The sequence below is a fragment of the Diabrotica virgifera genome, chromosome 9 (assembly GCF_917563875.1).
Source record: "Diabrotica virgifera virgifera chromosome 9, PGI_DIABVI_V3a".
Lineage (NCBI taxonomy): Eukaryota > Metazoa > Arthropoda > Insecta > Coleoptera > Chrysomelidae > Diabrotica > Diabrotica virgifera.
Window position 1 is genome coordinate 174,386,863 of NC_065451.1, and position 24,130 is coordinate 174,410,992.

Here is a 24,130-nt window from a genome sequence, read left to right on the forward strand (position 1 = left end):
ATTCAAACCGTATGTAACTAAAGTAATAATGTTGAGGAGATTTGCACCACCCCTGTATCTTATCATAAAATTTGAGGTGACTACTAATTACCAATCTTTTCAAAGGAGTATATACCTTGCAATTTCTTATAGGAAAAAACCCAATCAAATATTGAACAAGGGAATATCAGCTCTAACATCATACTACTTTAGTGATACATATATGGTTATAATTTTAATATAATTTTAAGTAAGAAGTAGTTTTATATTTAGGTAAATGCAAAGTTTCAGAAATATTTATTAAACATTGTATTAATAAAATGTATCAAAGTACCTGCTTTATGAAGGAAACATTGTCTATATACGCTGACTTGGCTATTCATTATTATTCATTATGTATCTAGTGAAGGCATTTTTAAACTATCTTTTCTAAGAAATATATGGCCGGAGCGAATTTACCTATGCCCCTTTTCTATAGGGTATTAAAATCTGACCGCCGGAGCGAACTAGTATATGCCCTTTTCGGTTGGTGCCCTCGTTTCTCATTTTTTATCCCTTGGTACAGGTTCCTTATTTGATTATTTTTGTAGCTTTCCTCTATATTTTTCAGTTTAGCTTCATAATGTTTCCTTTTTTTTTTCTCGTAGTATTTTATTTGTTCTATTTCTTTGTTTAGTGTAATTTTCCTGCGCTTCTCTTGTTCCTTGAGTTATCATTTTTAATCGTAGTTTGGCCCGTTCTTCCAATGATTGTTCATATAACAAACTTACAAAGTAAATATAACAAACAAATAAACAATTTCACTACACAAACTAACAATGAAAATAAATTTAAAATTGAAGAAATTCTTCAACCGAATAAAAAATGTGTGTCATCAGAAATTCCTTTAAATTTAGTTTAAAGCTTGTCAGGCTCTTACACAATTTTATATGCGTTGGTAATCTATTATAGAGTCTTTGTCCCATTATACCCGGGGACCTGCAATATATATTTCCCCTACACATTGGGGCACGCAAGGTATCTTTATATCTAGTATTCATGTTATGTATTTGCCCATTGATTTTAAAATTTTCGAGGTTATTATATACAAGTCTCCAGAATATAAATACAGGCCAATGGCAATATTTTGAAATTTTGAAAGTATTGCCTACAACTTGTTTTATGAGGGATACCAGCAATAGTCCGTATTATTCTTTTTTGTGCAAAAAAGACTTCATTGATATGGCAACTTGATCCCCAAAAACAAATCCCGTATCTCAAACAGATTCGACTTGGGCACAATAAAGCATTATTAATTGTTTCTCCGTTAACACTTGTTTTAAATTTCGAAACAAAAACGTTACTGAGTTTAACTTTGCGGCCAGTGTATCACAATGTTTCCTCCAATTAAGACATATCTAAATGAAGTCCTAAGACCTTTAATGATGAAACAAGTTCAATATCATTATTATTTATATTTAAGTTAATTGGGTTAGTACATCGTTGCCTATTATGAAACTGCATGAAAAGATTTTTTTGGGTGTTCAACAATTAATAATTATTACAGAACCAGTTGTAAAGATCTGACAGTAAGCTGTTACGTTTGGACTTCAAAGAAGTATCAGGTCCATTGACTATTACATTTATGTCGTCTGCAAATATCGTGAAATGTCCATCCGAGTTAACCGAGACAACATCGTTTACATAAATAAGAAAGAGAACAGGTCCTAAAATTGAGCCTTGCGGTACACCTATGTCAATATCGAGATAGTTGGATTTATGCGTCGCATTTGATAATTTTCCTTTTTCTGTTAAGCTGACGTATTGACGACGTGCAGTTAAATATGATATTAACCAATTTAACGCACGTCCTTGAATGCCGATATTTTTTAATTTATAAAATAAAATTTTGTGATTGACACAGTCGAAAGCCTTGCTAAGATCACAAAATATCCCAACAGGACTCTCTCCAGTATCTATTAAAGATGTGAGAGTATCATAAAAAGAATGCATTTCCAAACCATGTTGGTTACTAACAATCACTTTATTCATATGTAAAAATAAGTTAATTCTTTGTAAATAACTATTCAAAAATTTTTGAAAATACCGAAGAAACTGTTATTGGACGGTAATTATTTACTTGTTTTGGGTCACCTTTTTATGAATTGGTAACACCTTTCCCGTTTTTATACAATCTGGAAAATTGCCATTTGAAAATGATAAATTAACTAAATATGTTAATGGCCATATTATAAAAGAAACAACCTTTTTTATTAAAAACCCAGGGATTTCATCAAAGCCCTGAGATTTTTTGTTTTTTAGTTTTTGGTTTAATAATTTGTTTAATTCTATTGTAGTGTACGGATGTAGAAGAAAGTGGTCATCCAAAACAGTGTTGTTACAAATATATGTATTATCAGGTTTGTTTGGAATGGTCGCAATTGCATCCAATGGGGCATTTTTAAAAAATAGGTTAAATTTATTGGCTATTTATGAATCTGTAATTAAGTTATCCCCGTTTGAAAGTGTTATGTTACTCTCATTTTTTTTTACCTTTTGAAAAATCAGATATAATTTTCCAAGCCCTTTTAGAAGGAGGCACTTGCATCCTTGTAGGCCGTGCAGTAGACATCCATGTAACATGTAAAACAAATTCATTTAATTTTCAAAAGCATCGATGTAAACCTCCTGGATGGCATCGCGCTAAACCTCCACCGCGACTTACCTGCTCTGTTCTGTTCCGTTCACTACAATGTGTTTGTTTTACATGGATATCGACATCGACCGCGACCTCCACCTCCACCGCGACCCACTTGTTCTGTTCTTACCCTTAGACCGGGACCTCTACCAGACATTACCCTTTGTTAGTTGCTATGGTTCATTTTTTAAATAGGAGGAGTAATCTCAAAAGACAGATTCACACCCAATAACGCCACTAGAAAAATAACCAGATTCATCTTCTTTTCCAGAACCAAAGTTGGTTTTTGAAGTTATACTTCTTTACGCGCGATATGAGGGTGAATTTTTATGTTAAAACCTATGATCCGGGCGCATGCGCATTATAACTTTGTTCTGATTGGATGTTCAAATGACATGTCAAAAATTATCCAATATGGCAGATGTAGCACAGCTGTGGTGTGGACGGTTGACGATTTGGTTATGTAATGTATGGTTGTTGCGTGTTAAAATTTGTGGGAAGATAAACAACAAAGGTTAGTTAATAGTTATACTGCCTTTTTGAAGTTATACTTCTTTAGGCGCGATTTCATTGAGGGTGAAATTTTAGTAATCTGCGCACACAGGCAGTATGGAGTTCGTTACTAAATGTTTTAATTTATGTATTTATCAGTCCAGAAAAGGTGTGGAAAGAATATATTAGTGTTTTTAAATATATTTTTCTACAAACGTGTTAAAAATGCAATTTATAGCAGTCCATAGGAGCGTTAAAAATGCTACTTTAGAGCACCGGTGCTTTAAAATTTTTAAGGCACTGCAGTTAAAAGTGAATTGTCAAATTGTGAAACGTCAAAATATTTATATTTCATTTAGTAACATTAATAGATATTAATAATACCTATTTACGAATCTTTCTTCTAAAATTTAGGAATATATTAATTTTATAATATGTACATTTAAGTATGTAGTAATTTTCTTTACAATTTTTACTTACCAATTTGTTTTGTTTATACCTAATATCGCCGTTGTCTAGCAAGTGTCTGCGTAGATTAGCGGTATGTGTATTTAGCTACGGACCCGTTAGTACTTGGTTCGATTTCCACATAAGGAAATTTGTTTTGTTTATTATTAATGGTTATTGACATCTTAGCTTAGACTATTATTATATGGACTTATAAATGATTAAAAATAATTAAAAATAATTAAAATAATTAATCGGGATGTTGCCCAACTATTTACCGGGTTGCAAATTTATAATAATTGCCTATTTCCAAATGCACTTTTGAAATGAATTTTTCTTATGCACAAATGCAATTTCAGATTTCTTATTCATTACAATAGTTCACAAAATTTACTGACATTCTCACGAATCCAACGCACCAAACTGCATTAAAAATCCGTCTTACTGCGCCAAAAATCGAGAGTAATGCCTTTTTTTGTGCTTCAATGCCTCGACCAATTCGGCCAGAGATCGAGAGGTCGTGAGTTCGAATCCAGTGCAATCCTATACATTTTTTTATTTTTTTGAAAGCGGTAAGCACAAAATTAGTTTGGTGTTGTAAAAAAAATTAAAACAAACTGTTTAAAGTATATTTATTTTTAAGAAATCATATGATAGAAGTATATCATAGAATCATATAAGTAACTTCTTACGTGCGTACAAAGTACACACACATTCTTTTTTTTTTTATATTATTACGCCAGTCAATGAGAGGAAAAACAGGATATTACCTCCCGAATTCTATCCAACTGCATGGATTTTAATGAAATTTTGGGAATAGCCTCTACTTATCTCCTATTTCAAAGTCTACCCTATGCCGATGTGCGCTTTTATCTTGGGGGTGGCTCCCACTCCTAGGGGAAGGAAAACTTTTTCTTCAAAATAACCACGGAAGTGGCTAGAGAACCTAATTTTAAGCAAAAACTCTTCTATAATTTTTTTTCGAACACTTATTACTTTTTCAGTTTTTCGTGGTTGAAAATTTGCCATTTTCATTGAAAAATGTCACCTTTCCGGACGGATTTTTGCGAATACTTTAAAAATTATGCATCAAACGAAAAAAACTATATAAAACATTTTTCTTAGCTTATGAAAAGCCAAACAGACTCGTTTATTCACAGATCTTTTAGTTATAATACAAAAAGAGATATGGTTGGTGAAAAGAGATTTTTTTTGCATGCTAAAATGAGTGGGTTCAACTTAAAATAACAGAGAAATGGTTGATTTATAGAATACTATAAATACCTTTTGCTCCGGCGCCATTTACATCTTTAACCCTGTTTCAAGTAACTAGTGTCGATGTACACTAGCGCAGGGGGACCGACGGCTTAACGTGCTCTCCGAGGCACGGTGAGACGGCTCGTATCATTTTTAGAAATGAAAAATGGTTTGTCTTTGGCAGGGCTCGAACCCTTTTTGTAGTATATACTTGGAAAGACCTTTAAAACGAGCACTGTTAAATGTCGATTACATTTAAACTAAGCGAGATACGGTGCAAAAAATTTATGACTGAAGTATATTATTATTTAATCGCTCATCCACCAGAATTTAAATGCGTCGTTCTCCTCCTACAATACTTTTTATTATAGCGTTATTTCTATGTTCAAAAAGTTGGACGGGTTTAAAATGAATGGTTTTTGAAAAAAATAACCCGTGTTGAGCTGCCCCCCCCCCCCCCCACTACTTAAAAATAGGAATATTGAATCGGTTTTTGCGGCAGAATTACGAGCTATTTATGAGCTCTTGAAATTATATAGTTTTGATTTTTGAGCTCATCCCCTTCACCCCCAAACAACCCTTTAATTGATTTAACTTAAGAGAAAGATGCTGAGAAAACTTAAAATATATCGTATTGCGGATATAATTCCTATAGCTTATATACTCTAAGAATAAACTATTAAATCAAGGGCATTTCGATTATTGAGCTACAACCCCTTCGCAAGAAAACCACCCTATCTTCCCGGCTTAAGAGAAAGTTGTACTTAAAATGCGTTAAACTAATTATTTGGCGACTACATATCATTTAATAATTTATAAGCTTCCAAATTACGCGCATTTAGATCAGTAAATTGCAATTTATTTTGTATAGTGCAGTCACTGAAGGTAAAAATCAACGATTACCTTCAAGTTCGGTGAACCTTCATCGATTTTCACAAAAATTGGTCAGTGGTTAGAGGATACGTCAAGAACCAAAGGTGACATGGTACCACCTTGCGCCTTTACCCTGAGGGTGGATACCGCCCCTTCTCGGGGGTGAAAATTATTTTATAAAAAATAACTGCACAAATCAATAAAAGAACAAATTAAAAGCAAAATTTATTATATAAAGTTAATAAAATAAGTCAATACTTTTTAAGTTATTAAAGATCAAAGATTTTAATTATTTGTGAAAAAAATGCATGTTTTGAAGAGGTTTTTTGTAAATCACTGAAAAACTGTAATTTTTTACAAAAAAGTTAATAGTAGTTTAATTCGTATAGCTTATATTCTAAGAATAAACTCTTAAATCACGCACCTTTCGATTATATAGCTACAACCCCTTCGCAAGAAAACGACCCCATTTTCCCGGCTTAAGAGAGAGTTGTTTTTAAAATAATTTAAATTGATTATTTGGCGACTACATATCGTTTAATAATTTATTAGCTTGCAAAATATACGCATCTCAATTATTGAATTGCCATTTTCTTTCTATAGTGCAGTCACTGAAGGTAAAAATCAACTATTACCTTCGATTTCGGTAAATCTCCATTTATTTTCACGAATTGACAATAACAACTTGGGGTTTTAGCCTGGGGTATATGTCACCCCTTCTCGGGAGTGAAAATTACTTTATTAAAAATAACCCCACAAATCGAGAGAGGGACAAATTTTAAGCAAAATTTGTTATATAATGTGATTAAAATAAATCAATACTTTTTGAGTTATTAAAGATCAAATATTTTAATTTTTGGAAAGAAAATGCATGAGCGATTTTTCATAAATGACTCAAAAACTGTAAGTTTTTACAAAAAAGTTTTCATCACTAAAATTGAAGCTAATAAAAAATATAATAAATTGCTTACTTGAAAAACCTTTAATGTTAATTTAAAGTAAGTTATTGGTAATTAAATGTATATTTTTTTCCGCGACTGTTCAAATCTAAGGGTTCAAGCTTAAATAACGGGAAAAAGATGCATTTTATAACACTTAGGTACTAAATACTTGTCAAAGTACTTAGAAATACCCATCAAAAATAAGATCCAGAAAAAGTTGATAGTATCAAAATCCGCTCACGAATTTTCGTGAAAATGAATGGAGATTTACCGAAATCGAAGGTCATAGTTGATTTTTACCTTCAGTGACTGCACTATAGAAAGAAAATGGCAATTCAATAATTGAGATGCGTATATTTTGCGAGCTCATAAATTATTAAGCAATATATAGTCGACAAATAATTAATTTAAATTATTTTAAGTACAACCCTCTCTTAAGCCGGGAATATGGGATGGTTTTCTTGCGAAGGGGTTGTAGTTCAATAATCGAAAGGCGCGTGATTTTAGAGTTTATTCTTAGAATATAAGCTATACGAATTAAACCACTATTAACTTTTTTGTAAAAACTTACAGTTTTTCAGTGATTTACAAAAAACCTCTTCAAAACATGCATTTTTTTCACAAATAATTAAAATCTTTGATCTTTAATAACTTAAAAAGTATTGACTTATTTTATTAACTTTATATAATAAATTTTGCTTTTAATTTGTTCTTTTATTGATTTGTGCAATTATTTTTTATAAAATAATTTTCACCCCCGAGAAGGGGCGGTATCCACCCTCAGGGTAAAGGCGCAAGGTGGTACCATGTCACCTTTGTTTCTTGACGTATCCTCTAACCACTGACCAATTTTCGTGAAAATCGATGAAGGTTCACCGAAATTGAAGGTAATCGTTGATTTTTACCTTCAGTGACTGCACTATACAAAATAAATTGCAATTTACTGATCTAAATGCGCGTAATTTGGAAGCTTATAAATTATTAAATGATATGTAGTCGCCAAATAATTAGTTTAACGCATTTTAAGTACAACTTTCTCTTAAGCCGGGAAGATAGGGTGGTTTTCTTGCGAAGGGGTTGTAGCTCAATAATCGAAATGCCCTTGATTTAATAGTTTATTCTTAGAGTATATAAGCTATAGGAATTATATCCGCAATACGATATATTTTAAGTTTTCTCAGCATCTTTCTCTTAAGTTAAATCAATTAAAGGGTTGTTTGGGGGTGAAGGGGATGAGCTCAAAAATCGAAACTATATATTTTCAAGAGCTCATAAATAGCTCGTAATTCTGCCGCAAAAACCGATTCAATATTCCTATTTTTAAGTAGTGGGGGGGCTGACTCAGCCCCCCCCCCCACTAGGGTATTAAATTCCTGCTCAGTGGAATGAGCTCAAAATTTTTAGTTTGCGGAATATGAGAGCTCATAAATAGCTCATAAATCAGGGCTATTTGTTTTTTAATTTTTGCAAGTGGGGGGGGGGGCAGCTCAACACGGGTAAAAAAATAAGATTATATTATAGAGCGCATTTTTAGATTTTCTTAAAAATCTTTTTAAGAGATACAGTAGTGAAAGAAAAACAAAATTATTATCTGAAAAAATCCTACATTTTTGCATGATATCTTTTATTGAAATCCCTTATCATTTTCGAGTTACAGTGGAACCTCGATTATCCGTCAGGGCACCGGACCAAGGGTATGAGGGATCATCGAAAAGACGGTTAATAGCACATTAAAAAAATTGAAAATTGGTAGTACAACTCTCAAATTTTATTTACATGTTCTGTTTTATATGATAATAGGAATTTTTGTTCATACAAACGAATCAATTTGGTTTAAAATATTCTGAAATCTTTGTTTGTTTTACTGATGCTTCACATTTTTCTTAATCCGCGTAAGATCATGCAATCTACTTTATTGGCTTCTTCTTGTCAAGAATACCACTCGATGAATTGTTGCATGTGCGATGCAGCTTCTCTAGCTTCTTTACGCAAATCTTGGTCAGTTCAGTCAGTTGCAATAACATCATCGACATCGTCACCATCAAATTCCGAGTGTGTGTCAGCTTGTGAATTTGTTTCGTCCGCCTCTTTTGCCATTTAAATGATTTCATCATCTGTCAGCAATCGTCCTTGTTACAAATTAACGATTCGTTTATGTCATCTTTAGTCAACAAAAAAAAAACAGTTGATTCAGCCCTAACTTCATTTGTTACTGCACTGTACATTTCAGCGAATTTCTTTTGGCTTATTGCAATGCTCAAACAAAATGATTTCATATTAATTCAATTAATTGATTAAGATATTTGGTCATTTTTTAAACGCTCGTAGAAAAAATATTGTTTCTAAAACTCTTGCTGAAAGTCTCTTTTCGGCACTCGACTGCTTGCCGAACTCCGCTTGTGGTATATTTTTAAAGATACGGGGTATTGCAAAAAACATAAAAACCCTCCTACTGTAAAAAACCTCTTTTGGAAGATACGGGCTATTAGAATTAGACCGTCGATATGACCTATATAAATCTAATTTGAACTAATTTTTTTTCACAGGAAGTGTAGGCTCCACCACTACGGACTCATTTTTACCTCTAAATTCCTTAAAAGACCTCACTTCGAAACTACAGTCCAGTAGCATCATCCCAGCTATACCCCCAATCGTAGAAAACATCTTTAACCATGACATGAACATACACACCGACGAAACGATAATAATGAATGCCGAAGAAGCCCTAGAGTCTCCCGCACGAACTAGCAACATCACCCACGACGTCCAAAAGAAGTTCGAAGAAATAGGAAAAAAGGAGTTTGAACATAACATTTTATTTAAGAAAAGTAGATATAAGAAAAAAAGAAAATCTTTGGACACCAGTACGAATAGTTTAAGCTCAAATAGTTCCGAAGAGAGAGAATCGAATATTATCAAACCCACCATAATGAACCTTAGTTCTGTAGGTGTGCTACCTGATCTACGTAGTCCAGAGTCTATCAAATCCGACATAGAGTATAAAGAAAAATTATTAGCCGACATTTTAAGTTTAGACAAAGTTAAAATATCGAATATAGAAGATAATTTAGAATCGAATAATTCTGAAAGCGAATGTGATGATAGAGTGATTAGTTATGAAAAAGAAGAAGATGATATTCCGAAATTTGATTGTGATAAACTGAAATTATTTGAAAATTTAGAACCTTTAAGAGTTAACTACAATCCACCGTTGTCGACACTGCTACCTAAACGTCAAACGTCAACACACAATATCATAGATAAAAAAATCGATCATATCAAAGAACACGCTTCCAATATGCCAACGCACAAATCTGCAACGACTCCGAAGATTCCAGATGCACCAGGTATGTCAGATTTGAAGAAAATGTATCTCTAATACGCATGCCATCCCATGGTTGCTTTGTTAACGCTTTTATAATATTCTTTTTCCTGCTAAGTTCGTTTCACATCAGTCATTATTAATTTAACTTTCATCATCTAAAAAAAGTTCTGAGTCTTTTGACATATTAATGCAATATACTAATTTTGTTGGGAATAACCCACAATTTTACTTTAAAAAGAGTTTATTTGATGTTTTGATTTTTACTTCGGAAATCTCTCGCAAAATATAAAACATTCATAAATTGATTTATTAACGGTCGCATTCAGAAGACGAAAAAGTGAAGGAGCAGTTCCCGATGGAGCGGTAACAGTTGTGTTTAGTCTCGTGAAGGCTCCGCTCCCTAAATTCGTGACAGCCTATCACTTCCTGTTATATGTGAGGTTATATAATATATACTTCTGCACAATAAATTGTTTTTTTTTTCATAATCATGGTCAAAGATCATGGATTGTTAACCGTCTGCGTTATTTTCCAATTGATAATTAGTATTTGACGCCATCTTTCAACAAGTCTATTGATAAATTCACAAAAGTAGCATACGTTGGACGGAGGTAGCGGAATTAAAATGAGCTCACTGTCATGGCTACCGTTCCGTAACACGTTCCGCAAGTAGCGCCACACTCAGAGAACGAATTCCCAACAGTTGCGAAACCGCTACGTCACTTTTTCGTCTCTGAATGCGACAATTGACTAGAATTAGTGACGAGTTTAATATGACGTCCATAGATGAAAGTGTTAGTAGGATTGGGTAGAATGCGCTCTTACTCTTCAAAAAATATGTCACGTATTTCAGCGCCACCTGGTTAATTGGAAGGGTACCATAATTAATCTAGCTTCCACGCTAGGTACATAGCCTCCATACGGTATTTCCAAATACTTCCAATATTTAATATTTTATTCAAGTGGACAAAATAAAGGTAAAACACACTTTTGTTTCTTAATTTATTTATACAATAATATGAGTATTTAATTTGGATTAAATGTATGTTTACTTGTTGAACTTTTCCACCGTCTGCACACAACAGCTGATCGGGGCCATTAGACCTAACAACAAAACACGAAATAAAATGTGTATTTTAAACCCGTTGGATAAACAGTACAATCAGAAAAACTTACCTTTAACTTTAAAAATGTACTCGATTACAAAATAACAAAAATATCAAAAAACACGACTGAATAATATTATTCTTTTTATGGTGACACAAACAAACACAAAAATAATACCGACCATAATGACTGAACACCAACGAACTGTCAACACTGATGGAATGGACCCGTCCCATTCAAACAGTGAAGCGAGATTGACTGCAACATACAAGAGAGAGGTCCTAGAGAGACAGAGAATTTTTCAGGAAAAATTTGCTATAACTACCACCAGAGTTGCCAGATGTGATTTTATAAAACTCACACTTAGAAACTGAAATTCCCTCAAATCACCCAAATTTAAATTTTTGCCGCATTTTAATAAATTAGTAATAGTCTGGGCTGATTATCGGAGAATAGGCCATTTTTGGGAAAAGTTATTTACCAGCAATTTTATTGCTGGAATCGAACCTTATGATTGTATATATTAATAATATAGATATGCAAAGTCCGCAGATAGTGTGCTACTTTTTTTATAAACAAAATGGCGCCCGAAAATCGTGTTTTTTTCAATTTTTGCTCTATAACTCCAAAGATTTTAACTCTAGACCAAAAACACCTAAACAAAAATTCACCGCAATTAAATTCTGCATAGAGACGTGTTTTTTCCGATTTACTTCGACGAAAACTTTCCCCGGAAAAACCGGGTTTTTCCAGCAAAATGTTTAATTTTCAACTAAACTTTTAGATAAGTAGTTGTTAATCAATAATTAAATAACTTGGTAACGTAAAAGCCCTTTCCGTATATATTATAATTCCAGAAGCCGATGAAAATTAAATGAACAGTTTAGCAACAATTGAAATGTAAATTAAAAATTTACGGTCGCTATACTAACGACAATAATTATGATGAATAAGAATAACTATGATTTTTTCATAAAAAGACACTACACGTATCTAATGTATTTTACAGAATTGAAATTGGACTATTTAAGCGGCCTCAGGAATATTTTAAAATTATAAACAATTTTTTGGCTTATAAACAAATAGAATATCTCGGGAAATATTAAACTAAATTAAATCGTGAAAACGGTATTCGAAAGACAGCGGCAGGACGCTTCTTTTAAAAGAAAAAACGTTTAATTATGACGAGTAGTTTCTGAGATACAACCGGTCAAAGTTGACCGAAATTTACGGCAAAGATATAAACAATAGGATAATAATTTTCAAACCATCACCTTTTTGTTTTTGTCCTCTTTCTCCACACCAATTTTCATATCTTTAAAATCCTTATAACATATATTATTATAATAAAAACTATCGATAATACGTGTGAAAATTGCCAAAAATAGCAAAATTCCAATCAAAAATTAGGTTGGAGAAAATTTAACCCTCAAAGTTCAAAACCGGTATACGTTAAAAAAATGCATTTTCTCGGCTTCCCATGGAGCAATTTCCTTCATTCTTTTTTTGTTCACAAGTAACTCGAGTAGAGCCATCGAACTAACGCATTATTAAATGTCAAACTTGCTTTTCTTTTGTTATAATAAATTAATTTATTTATTATAACACAATGGTTTAATTTGTTTAAATAAAAATTGTTTAAATAATTATACAGCTTTCAAATGAGAATATTTATGTTTTTAACTTTAAAAGGTACACTTGTAGTAAGTTCATCTAAAAAAAAGCCTACAACTGGAAAAAATATGTAATTTTCTGTTCTTATAAATAAATTAATCTATTATAACAAAACAAAAGCAAGTTTGGCATTTAATAATGCGTTAGTTCGATGGCTCTACTCGAGTTATTACGGAACAAAAAAAGAAAGAAGGAAATTGCTCCATGGGAAGCCGAGAAAATGCATTTTGTTAACGTATACCGATTTTGAACTTTGAGGGTTACATTTTCTTCAACCTAATTTTTGATTGGAATTTTGCTATTTTTGGCAATTTTCACACGTATTATCGATAGTTTTTATTATAATAATATATGTTATGAGGATTTTAAAGATATGAAAATTGGTGTGGAGAAAGAGGACAAAAATAAAAAGGTGATGGTTTGAAAATGATGATCCTATTGTTTATATCTTTGCCGTAAATTCCGGTCAAGTTTGACTGGTTGTATCTCAGGAACCACTCGTCATAATTAAACGATTTTTCTTTTAAAAGAAGCGTCCTGCCGCTGTATTTCGAATACCGTTTTCACAATTTAATTTTTGTTTAATATTTCCCGAGATATTCTATTTGTTTATAAACCAAAAAATTGTTTATAATTTTAAAATATTCCTGAGACCGCTTAAATAGTCCAATTTCAATTCTGTAAAGTACATTAGATAGGTATAGTGTCTTTTTATGAAAAAATCATAGTTATTCTTATGCGTCATTATTATTGTCGTTATTATAGCGACCGTAAATTTTTAATTAACATTTTAATTGTTGCTAAACTGTTCATTAAATTTCCATAGACTTCTGGAATTATAATATATACGGAAAGGGCTTTTACGTTACCAAGTTATTTAATTATTGATTAACAACTTATCTAAAAGTTTAGTTGAAAATTAAAGATTTTGTTGGAAAAATCCGGTTTTTCCGGGGAAAGTTTTCGTCGAAGTAAATCGGAAGAAACACGTCTCTATGCAGAATTTAATTGCGGTAAATTTTTATTTGGGTGTTTTTGGTCTAAAGTTAAAATCTTTGGAGTTATAGGACAAAAATTGAAAAAAAAAACACGATTTTCGGGCACCATTTTGTTTATAAAAAAAATAGCACACTATCTGCAGACTTTGCATATCTATATTGTTAATACATACAATAATAAGATTCGATTCCAGCAATAAAATTGCTGGTAAATAACTTTTCCTTGTATTTTGCTAATTAGCCCAGAGTATAATCAAATGTAGAGAACAGTAAACAAAAATTATACTACTTATCATCCCTGGAAATAATTCATAGGTCCTGTCTTCTTCGATTATATGAGAGTATAATATACAGTTCTATGTGTACATTCGCAAATTAATTTCCCATGACCCCTTAAAATCTTCCATAATTTTCACCCCAAAAAAATCTCCCAACTCAAACCATTTCTGCTTAGAGAAGTTCCCCTATACGATTTCAAATTACCCCAAAATTGTGGGGAAATATCCCAATCTGGCAACCCTGACGTACCTGACTAGCAGTGTCAATTTGTTTGTTTACGAAAGATGGTGATTATCTTCCCTCCTTTGCCTGAGTATCTCTGTCTCATCCTGAAGTCATTAAGTTCGATTTTTGGCGATTCCATCAGTGTTGACAGTTCGTTGCTGAACACACAGAGACAGCGCAGGATTTGTCAAAAGTCATGTTCCACCAATCGAACAATCACGATGCCGAAATCAGCGCCTCGCACACCCTGTGACAAATTGGAAGGAAACTAAATACGATTACATTTTTTTTACTAGAGTGCGCAGGGCATGATAATGACTGAACACAGACAGCGCAGGATTTGTCAAAAGTCATGTTCCACCAATCACGATGCCGAAATCAGCGCCTCGCACAGCCTCGGACGAATTGGAAGGAAACTAAATACGATTACATTTTTTTTACTAGAGTGCGCGGGGCATGATGACGTCTTTAGTACATTTGGTGAGATTGGAAGTTGTAACTGACGTCTGTCATAATATTGGAGGTTAAATAAAATGTCAAGTATTGTTTTCAAATTATAATCTAATCTCGGAAAACGAAATATAGATTGTTTTTATACAATTCAATTAAAATATCCAACAATTTGAATAAAAATCAAATCGAGAAACTAAAGTAACAGAAATTAGTGTGTAGACATAGGATTTATATTTTAACCAACTTCACATCTATAAACAAAAATCTTACATAACCTTCTATAGGACAACATGACTTTGACACTTTTGGTCACCTTTGGCAACAATGGAGGAAAGTGTTGCTTTTGTATATTAGTATTGCGGATGCCATCTTCAGTACTTTTCCAATCTGAAACACATTTTCGTCAGGCTACTTTCAACGACCGAAAGAAAGCCACGCCGAGGTGTTGCGTGAAATTTGTACTGTTTGGAGGCAAATTAAATTAATGTCATTTCCGCAACAGATTTGAAGTGAATGTACTGTAATATGGGAACAGAGGTTGTCGCACAGTACTACTTTTTACCCATTCGGCTTCCTAAACCTAGGTACCAACTGGAATTTAAGCCAATCGGCAAAAATATTTGCATATAACCATCCTGAGCGACTAGCATTGTAGACGGCGCCATTTTGGTCTTCAGCCTAAATTTCCATCGGCTTCTGGAAATATAATCTATACCAAAAGGGCTTTATATCACCAAGTTATTTAATTATTGATAAATAATTACTTACGTAAAATTTTAGTTGAAAATTAAAGATTTTGTTTTAAAAACCCTCATTTTCCGAGGAAAATTTTCGTCGAAGTAAATCGAGAAAAACTTGTCTCTATATTGAAATTTAATTACGATGAACTTTTATTTGGGTGTTTTTGTTGTAAAGTTAGAATCTTTGGAGTTAAAGAGCAATAATTGAAAAAATACGATTTTGGGGCGTCATTTTGTTTATAAAAAGGTAGCACACTATCTGCGGACTTTGCATAAATATATTATTATTATTAAATAGAATCATAAGATTCGATTTCAGCAATAAAATTGCTGGTAAATAACTGTTCCCAAAAATGACAATCTCCGATAATCTGCCCAGACTCTAGTCAGACTGAAGACTATGACAACATAAACAAATAAAAATGTATGATGTGATACGGAAATAATAGGAAAAAAGAATATCTTAGTCTAGTCAATGTTAAGTACTGAACTTAAAGACTGACCCAGTCAAATGCTTTTATTAAAATTGTGATTTTCTACTGCTTAAAAACTAACTGTATTTTTAATAGAAACTAATTTATTTTATTTATTTTAACGGTTTTAAAGATAAACAAAAAGTTCAAAACAATCACCTCTTAAAATATATCTCAATATATATTTTGATTTTTATAAAAAAAAATGACTGCTATTTTGATTCTTAATATGTCATAATATCAAATAAATAATGCCAACTTTATTACAATAGTCCAGAAAGCCACTGCGCATCCGCTAGGAAAAATATTCTAATTCAGATTTTTTACACAATCTTACTTAAAAAGGACTCCTTTTAACAAATTTGCATGTTGCCAGGACCAAAAAGTGGTCAAAAATTTTTTAAACGTTTTTTTTTGTTTTTTTCTTAAAATTATTTTTATTGCATGGAAAAAGTTTTTTTTAGGTTTTTTTGGATCATTCCAAATAGAAAAGGTCTTTAGTGACTTTTCTCTAAAACTGATAGTTTTTGACATATAAGCGATTAAAAATTGAAAAATTGCGAAATCGGCCATTTTTAACCCACAAAAACTATGTGAAAAACTAAAAATTTGGATGTTGCCAATGCAGATAGATATTCTTTAAACATCGGTTGATGAAATCCCGAAGAGTTTTTTGCAATACAATATTCAAAACTCCTTTGTTTTTTAATTGCTAACAACAGCGTGCGCGACACTATTTTCCACCGACAGTATGGTGCAAATGAAAGGAATAAATTCGTTATTTCGTAAACCGGCGACTTTGAAAAATCCCGAAACAGGTCGATTTTTATTTTTAAGTTACGATATTGTGGCATATACGGTATACTAGTGACGTCATCCATCTGGACGTGATGACGTAATCGATGATTTTTTTAAATGAGAATAGGGATCGTGTGCTGGCTCGTTTGAAAGGTTCTTTAATTCTCTATTCAGTAGTATAAACATTTACATAAATATTTATACAGGGTGTCCAAAAATTTTTTATTAAATTAAATTATTTGACAAAAAAAGAAGTAGAAGGACACCCTGTATAAATAATTATGTAAGTGTTTACATTACTGAATAGAGAATTGAAGAACCTTTCAAATGAGCTGCCACACGACCCCTATTCTCATTTAAAAAAATCATCGATTACGTCATCACGCCCAGACGGATGACGTCACTAGTATATCATATATGCCACAGTATCGTAACTTAAACATAAAAATCGACCTGTTTCGGGATTTTTCCTTAAAGTCGCCGGTTTACGAAACGACGAATTTATTCCTTTCATTTGCACCATAATGTCGGTGGAAAATAGTGTCGCGCACGCTTGATTAGCAATTAAAAAACGAAGGAGTTTTGAATATTGTATTGCAAAAAACTCTTCGGGATTTCATCAATCGATGTTTAAAGAATATCTAGCTATCTTGGCAACATTCAAATTTTCAGTTTTTCACATAGTTTTTTAAGGTTAAAAATGGCCGATTTCGCAATTTTTCAATTTTTAATCGCTTATATGTTAAAAACTATCATTTTTAGAGAAAAGTCACTAAAGACCTTTTCTGTTTAGAATGATCCAAAAAACCTAAAAAACTTTTTTCCATGCAAAAAAAATAATTTTAGGAAAAAAACAAAAAAAAAACGTTTAAAAAATTTTTGACCACCTTTTGGTCCTGGCAACATGCAAATTTGTTAAAAGGAGTCCTTTTCGAGTAAGATTGTGCAAAAAATCTGAATTAGAATATTTTTCTTAGCGGATGCGCAGTGGCTTTCTGGACTACAAATAAAATGGCAAACAATAATTGTGTTTTAAGATATTTCTCTAATAAAACCACATAAAACAAACTAGAGGTATCCTCTTAGCCTTCTATCGTCTATTATTGTTGGACATAGCCCTCCCTCAACTCGTTCCATTCATCTCTATCTTGAGCAACATAGCTCTAATTTGTTCAGACTATTTTTGTAATGTCATTTACCCATCTCCTGTCTACCTCTTTGTCGTCTACCTTTGTAGGGTCTCCAATATTGTATTGTGGCGTTTCAACGTTGGTGTTTTTATCTAAGTGTGGTCTGCGATGCTGCATTTACTAGGGCGGTCCCATAAGTACTTAGCCTTTAACCTTCCGATGACCAACCTTTTTTTGTTACACGGATGACCAAGGGGGGGAAAATGACCCCAGGTCAAAAATGACAACAAAAAATGAAGTTTTTTTTTATGGCATGGACTTTATGTTATTCAGCCAGTCACAACATGAGTATTATGCCCGATTTCACCAACGATACCTAAATATTTAAAAATTACCTAAGTGGGTTTAGGTACTTCCTAACTCTAAAACGGATTTCACCATACGATAAGAATTGCTTAAACCGCTTAAGCATTACCTTACGTTAGGATACGGTTTTCGATCTCCCTAAACTTTAGGTATTACTTATCGTTGACAGTCAGGTTATATTTTTACAATTTTGACTAATGTACTTGTGACGTTGGTCAATAATTTGCTCCTTACCTTAATTTGTCTGTTATTCTGTTATATTAGGTATATTAATTGTAATTTTGTATTATCTTTTATATTAATAATGTAATATGTGTTGGAAAATATAGAAAATCATTTGGAGTTTTTTACAGGTCTATTGACAAAATTAAACATGTGACAAAAACCCATTCATGATATCACTAAAAGTGTGTCATTAAAAATTAATAATAAAAACCAATTTTGAACATATTATTTATTTTAAAATGATTTCATTAATGACAATTTCAACTAACTTTAATTTTTCGTCAATATGAAATTTACAACTCTTTTCTTTTCCTCCATTTCACTGTACATATTATACAAATAACATACAAGACATTCACAAATAACTAACTACTAAATAAAATACCTATAACAGTACAAAACTGAATAAAACCAACTTGTCAAACAAACAACAATGACAAATAACCGAAAAAGTAAGGTAATGTCATTTTATTCTTCTTTTTATTTATCAAAAACAGTTCAAACCTACCCGAATTAATACCTAGAAAAGAATTTCCTAGATAATCAGTTCTTTTAGTTGTGAGACGCTATTGTTCGTAAGTATTGACTTAGGAAGTTCCTATCGATAAGAATTACTTAATAAGGCAACTGTTTAGGTATCGTTGGTGAAATCGGATACAGGGCCGCGCCAAGGCTTTCAAGCGCCCCGTGTCAAGAAATTTTAGGCGCCCCTTTCCTCCTTCATTTATAAGTAGTTTTTTGCAACTTATTGAATCGGTTTACCATATTCGCTCCGTGCGTGACTATGGTGGCGTTGACATTGAAACAATGCTAACGTGAGTACTGGCGAAATATGACAATATTGGAGTTATCTTTGTAATGTCGTTGTCATTGTTTGTATAAAAATTTTTGTCAAAAATGGTACATAACTGTTACCTATTTATATATGCTCAACGTCAAATTGTGAGATCTAAAAATGTCAGTTGAAGGCGCTAGGTGATGTGGCGTCAGTCATGCACAAAGCGAAAACCTACAAACTATTTGTTTCATCATCATTCTCTTTGCCTTTATCTATATGCGGGGTCAGCTTCCCTATTTGCATTTCTCCATAAGTTTCTGTCTTGGATCATATCGATATTAATCCCCTTTACCGACATGTCCTGCCTAAGCCTCTCCCCCCAGGTCTTCTCTTGTGTTCCTCTTTTACTCCTTCCAGAAACCTGCAGTTCAAGAATTCTTCGTATTGGGTGACTAACATCTCGACGTTGAACATGACCAAACCATCTTAACCTATGCTCTCTCATTTTGGCATCTATTGGTGTCAACCCTAGACTTCCCCTAATATACTCATTCCCATATACTCACTCCATTCATCCATATAAGCATTCTCGTTTCTGCCACATGCATTGGTTATTCTTCTTTCTTTCTAACTGTCCAACATTCACTTCCGTACATCATAGCTAGCCTTATAGCTGTCTTATAGAATTTTCCCTTCAGCTTCACTGGAATTTTTCTGTCACGCAACAAACCACTCGCTTCATTCCACTTCATCCATCATCCATCCAACTCTAATTCCACTACATGCATCTCCATATATTTCCCCATTACTCTGTAATACCGATCGTAGGTAGTTAATAAAAGTATTACTTTTCAAAAAGTTTTAAACCCTTTTCCTCAAGAGCTTGTCTCCACTGTTCCAGTTTTTGTTGTCGCTTTTACTATTTCATACTAACACTACACCAACAGCATACATTAAGAATCAGGGAATGTTACCCTGTAGCTTCGCTGTTATCTGATCCAAAACTAATAAGAATAAATAAAGACTTAGCACTGAGTCTTGGTACACGTGCAATCCTACTTTTACATGAAATTTATCAGTCTCTTCCACACCTGCCCTAACACTAGTTGTTGCTCCCTTATACATATCCCTCACAATATTTACATATTCATCCGGAACTCCTTTGTTATTGAGTGCCCACCACCGAATCTTTCGAGGAATTTCGAGAAATTCTAAAGATTTATCATCATATTATAAGCGTTTGTTTCTTTATTCCTGTATTTTTCCATCAGCTGCCTGATAATGAAAATGGCATCTGTTGTTGATCTGCCCTGCACAAACCCAAATTGATTATCAAATATTTCAATTATTATCAGTTACTCTCCCCCATATTTTCATGGTGTGACTAAGTAGTTTTATGGCTCTGTTGTTTGTACATTGTTGTATCTCCCATGTTTTTGTAAACAGGTACTAATATACTGATTCTCCATTCGTCTGGCACTTGTCCAAAGTCCATAATTATATTAAATAAACCTGTTAGCCACATTGTTCCTGTCTCTCGTAACGCTCTCCACACTTCCTCAGAAATATCATCTTTTCCAACTACTTGTCCTTTCATTATTCTTGAAATGCTTGAGTTCATTTCTTCGTTATTTACAAAAAAACAACGATTACACTATCACAGAACAAACATATAGTTGAAAATATAGTTCAGACAGTATAGTTCAGATATATAGTTCAAACAAATAGTTCAGTTGAGATAAATAAGCTTTCGTACACTTATGGGATCAAAGTAATACTATAGCTGCTATTTTTATTTACCTACGATTGGTAAGTTTTCAATTTTACAATAAAATATTGCTAATATTTCTGGTTTGAATTTACCAGTGGGTAAAATCCTTCTTGTCCTTAGTCAATGTCATTACTTTTATTTATTGTTTCTGGCAATAAAAAAAATTTCTGGTAATTTCGGTATTGTAAAAAAATTTTTTTAGGCACCTGGCGGCGCCTTTTTAATACGGCGCCGGGGGCACCGCCCCCGTTCACCCTTATGGACGGCGCGGCCCTGATCGGATATTAGTGTCATGTGTAGTGTGTATGTTGAGTAAGTGTCTCGTTACTTTGCAAAGTCGACGTCATTAGCGTAAAACTACTTGGAATTACACATAATAGACGGTATTTTACTAAACATCAACTTCAGAATATATTTTTTATTCGTAAAATATAGGGATTTTTTTTATTTCAAAATATGAGGATATCTAGAATGATATTAAAGTCAAATAAAAAAAGAATGAGTCAAAAATTGAAAATACTTTTGAATTTATTAAAGAAAAACATACGCTGGGTCCAAATTTCCCCCGCTTGGTCATCCGAAGGTTAAAAGAAAAACGAAAATTTTGGGAAAGTGGCAATTTATTTTTGAACGTAGTCTCCTTTTAGCTCGATACACTTCACCCATGATACTATGACAGGAAGATATGCACACTTTCAATTCTAAATTCAATCGACTGGCGCATGACGTCACTGCGAGAGTAAACCAGGGAACTTGTGTGTATCTTATTTTGACAATGAATCATATGGCAACGCTGACAGTTCATTGATACAACCACAAGCAACTGTCAACGCTGTAGTATAAGTGAGGACGTTTGAATTTGCATAAATTCATTATCTCGAGAATGGGCGAATTCGAAGAGAAATCCTCAAACAGGTCGATTTTTATTTTTAAATTATTACTTTTTTGACATATAGATACAGGGTGTTTCATTGGGAAACGGAAATACTTTAATGGTGAATAGAGGTCACCGAGCCGGTTCTAGATATAGTACATTTTTTGCCCTACCGACTTCTATAACGGAGTTGAGTGTCATCGATTTTGTCCATTTCTTTCCTAAGCCATAACTTTAGAACCACCCTGTATATTTTTTTGATATTTGGTACACATATGTCTCATTCAAAACCAAAACGACCGACATACTAACCATAAGAAAGTCCAGGTCCGGATTAACAAAAAATTATAAAGTAATTGTGACCTTAAAACAACACCCTGTATAGTGAAATTTTGAAAATCTGTTTGCATATTTGAAAAGAGCACAAAAAAGTAAGTTTAATGGCTCGCTTCAATTTTTCGGCCAGACAATTTTATGACTTTCATTTTGAAATTATATTGAATTTTTTAAGAACTTTGACATTAAAAAGCAGATATTATTAACTTTTAGTTATAAATTATTAAAGTTAATGAATAAATACTCATTTTAAAAATAATCAATACTTATTTACCACATTGGAACGTCCCAATTACTAATGACAAGAAAAATCCAGGTCCGGATTAAGAAAAAATACAAAGTAATTGTGACCTTGAACCAACACCCTGTATATTGAAATTTTAAAAATTTGTCTGCGCATTTTAAAAGAGCATGAAAAACTGTGATTAAAAGCTTATTTTAATTTTTTCGCCGTTGATTTAATTACATCAGTTTGAAATTATATTGAAATTTTAAAGAACTCTGAGATTAAAAACCAGGTATTGTTAACTTTTAATAATAATTTAATGTTAATGAATCAATACTTATTTTAAAAATACTTAATACTTATTTACTACGTTGGCTTCATATATTCTCTGGATTTGTAGCTATATGCACATTATTAAAAATTAAAGTTGCGAGAATTGGGATATTTTAATGATTTAGTAAAGAATTAAAAAAACTGCTATAACTAATAAAACAAAAATTCGTTACAATTCAACAATTTAACATAAATTAAAAATATTTAAACTATAACAGTTGCTCAAAATGTCCGCCATTTTGTTCGATGCATTTCCTTGCTCGTTTTAAAATATTTCGAATCGATTTTCTAAGTACATTGGGATTGTTCTTCATTTTTCTGGTAGCTTCTTGTGACCTTGACAGAATTAATCAATATGATTTCAAAATTGCCGTAATTAAATTATCTGCTCAAAAATTTGACATGCACCTTTTAACGCAGTTTTTTATGCTCTTTTAAAATACACAAACAAAATTTCAATATACAGAGTGTTGTTTCAAGGTCACAATTACTTTATATTTTTTTCCCTATCCGGACCTGGATTTTTTTTGTCATTAGTAATTGGGTCGTTCCAATGTGGTAAATAAGTATTGATTATTATTAAAATGAGTATTTATTTATTAACTTTAATAATTTATAACTAAAAGTTAATAATATCTTCTTTTTAATGTCAAAGTTCTTAAAAAATTCAATATAATTTCAAAATGAAAGTCATAAAATTGTCTATCCGAAAAATTTAAGCCAACCATTAAACTTACTTTTTCGTGCTCTTTTCAAATATGCAAACAGATTTTCAAAATTTCAATATACAGGGTGTTGTTTTAAGGTCACAATTACTTAATAATTTTTTGTTAATCCGGACCTGGATTTTTCTTATGGTTAGTATGTCAGTCGTTTGGGTTTTGAATGAGACATATGTGTACCAAATATCAAAAAAATATACAGGGTGGTTCTAGAGTTATGGCTTAGGAAAGAAATGGTAAAAATCGATCAAACACCCTGTAACTCGGTTATAAAAGTCGGTAGGGTAAAAAATGTACTATATCTAGAAGCGGCTCGGTGACCTCTATTCACCATTAAAGTATTTCCGTTTCCCAATGAAACATCCTGTATAATACCAGTGACGTCATCCATCTGGACGTGATGACGTAATCGATGATTTTTTTAAATGAGAGTAGGGTTGTGTGATAGCTCATTTGAAAGGTTATTTAATTCTCTATTCAGTAATATAAACATTAACATAATTATTTGTACAGTGTGTGCAAAATAAAAATTTTTTATTAAATTAATTTACACAAAAAAAAATAAAAATTTTCTGCGCACTCTGTATTAATAATTATATTAACGCTTGTATTACCGAATAGAGAATTAAAT

General features: G+C 32.4%; 1 protein-coding gene across 1 annotated transcript in view; it reads left to right on the top strand.

The window, feature by feature from the left end:
* Positions 1-24,130, top strand: part of LOC126891949 (WD repeat-containing protein CG11141) — a 108,444-nt gene that overhangs the window by 67,072 nt on the left and 17,242 nt on the right. The window contains exon 7 of the mRNA XM_050661296.1: positions 9,213-10,013. Coding sequence (XP_050517253.1) covers positions 9,213-10,013 — 801 coding nt within the window. The remainder of the gene's footprint in view (positions 1-9,212; positions 10,014-24,130) is intronic.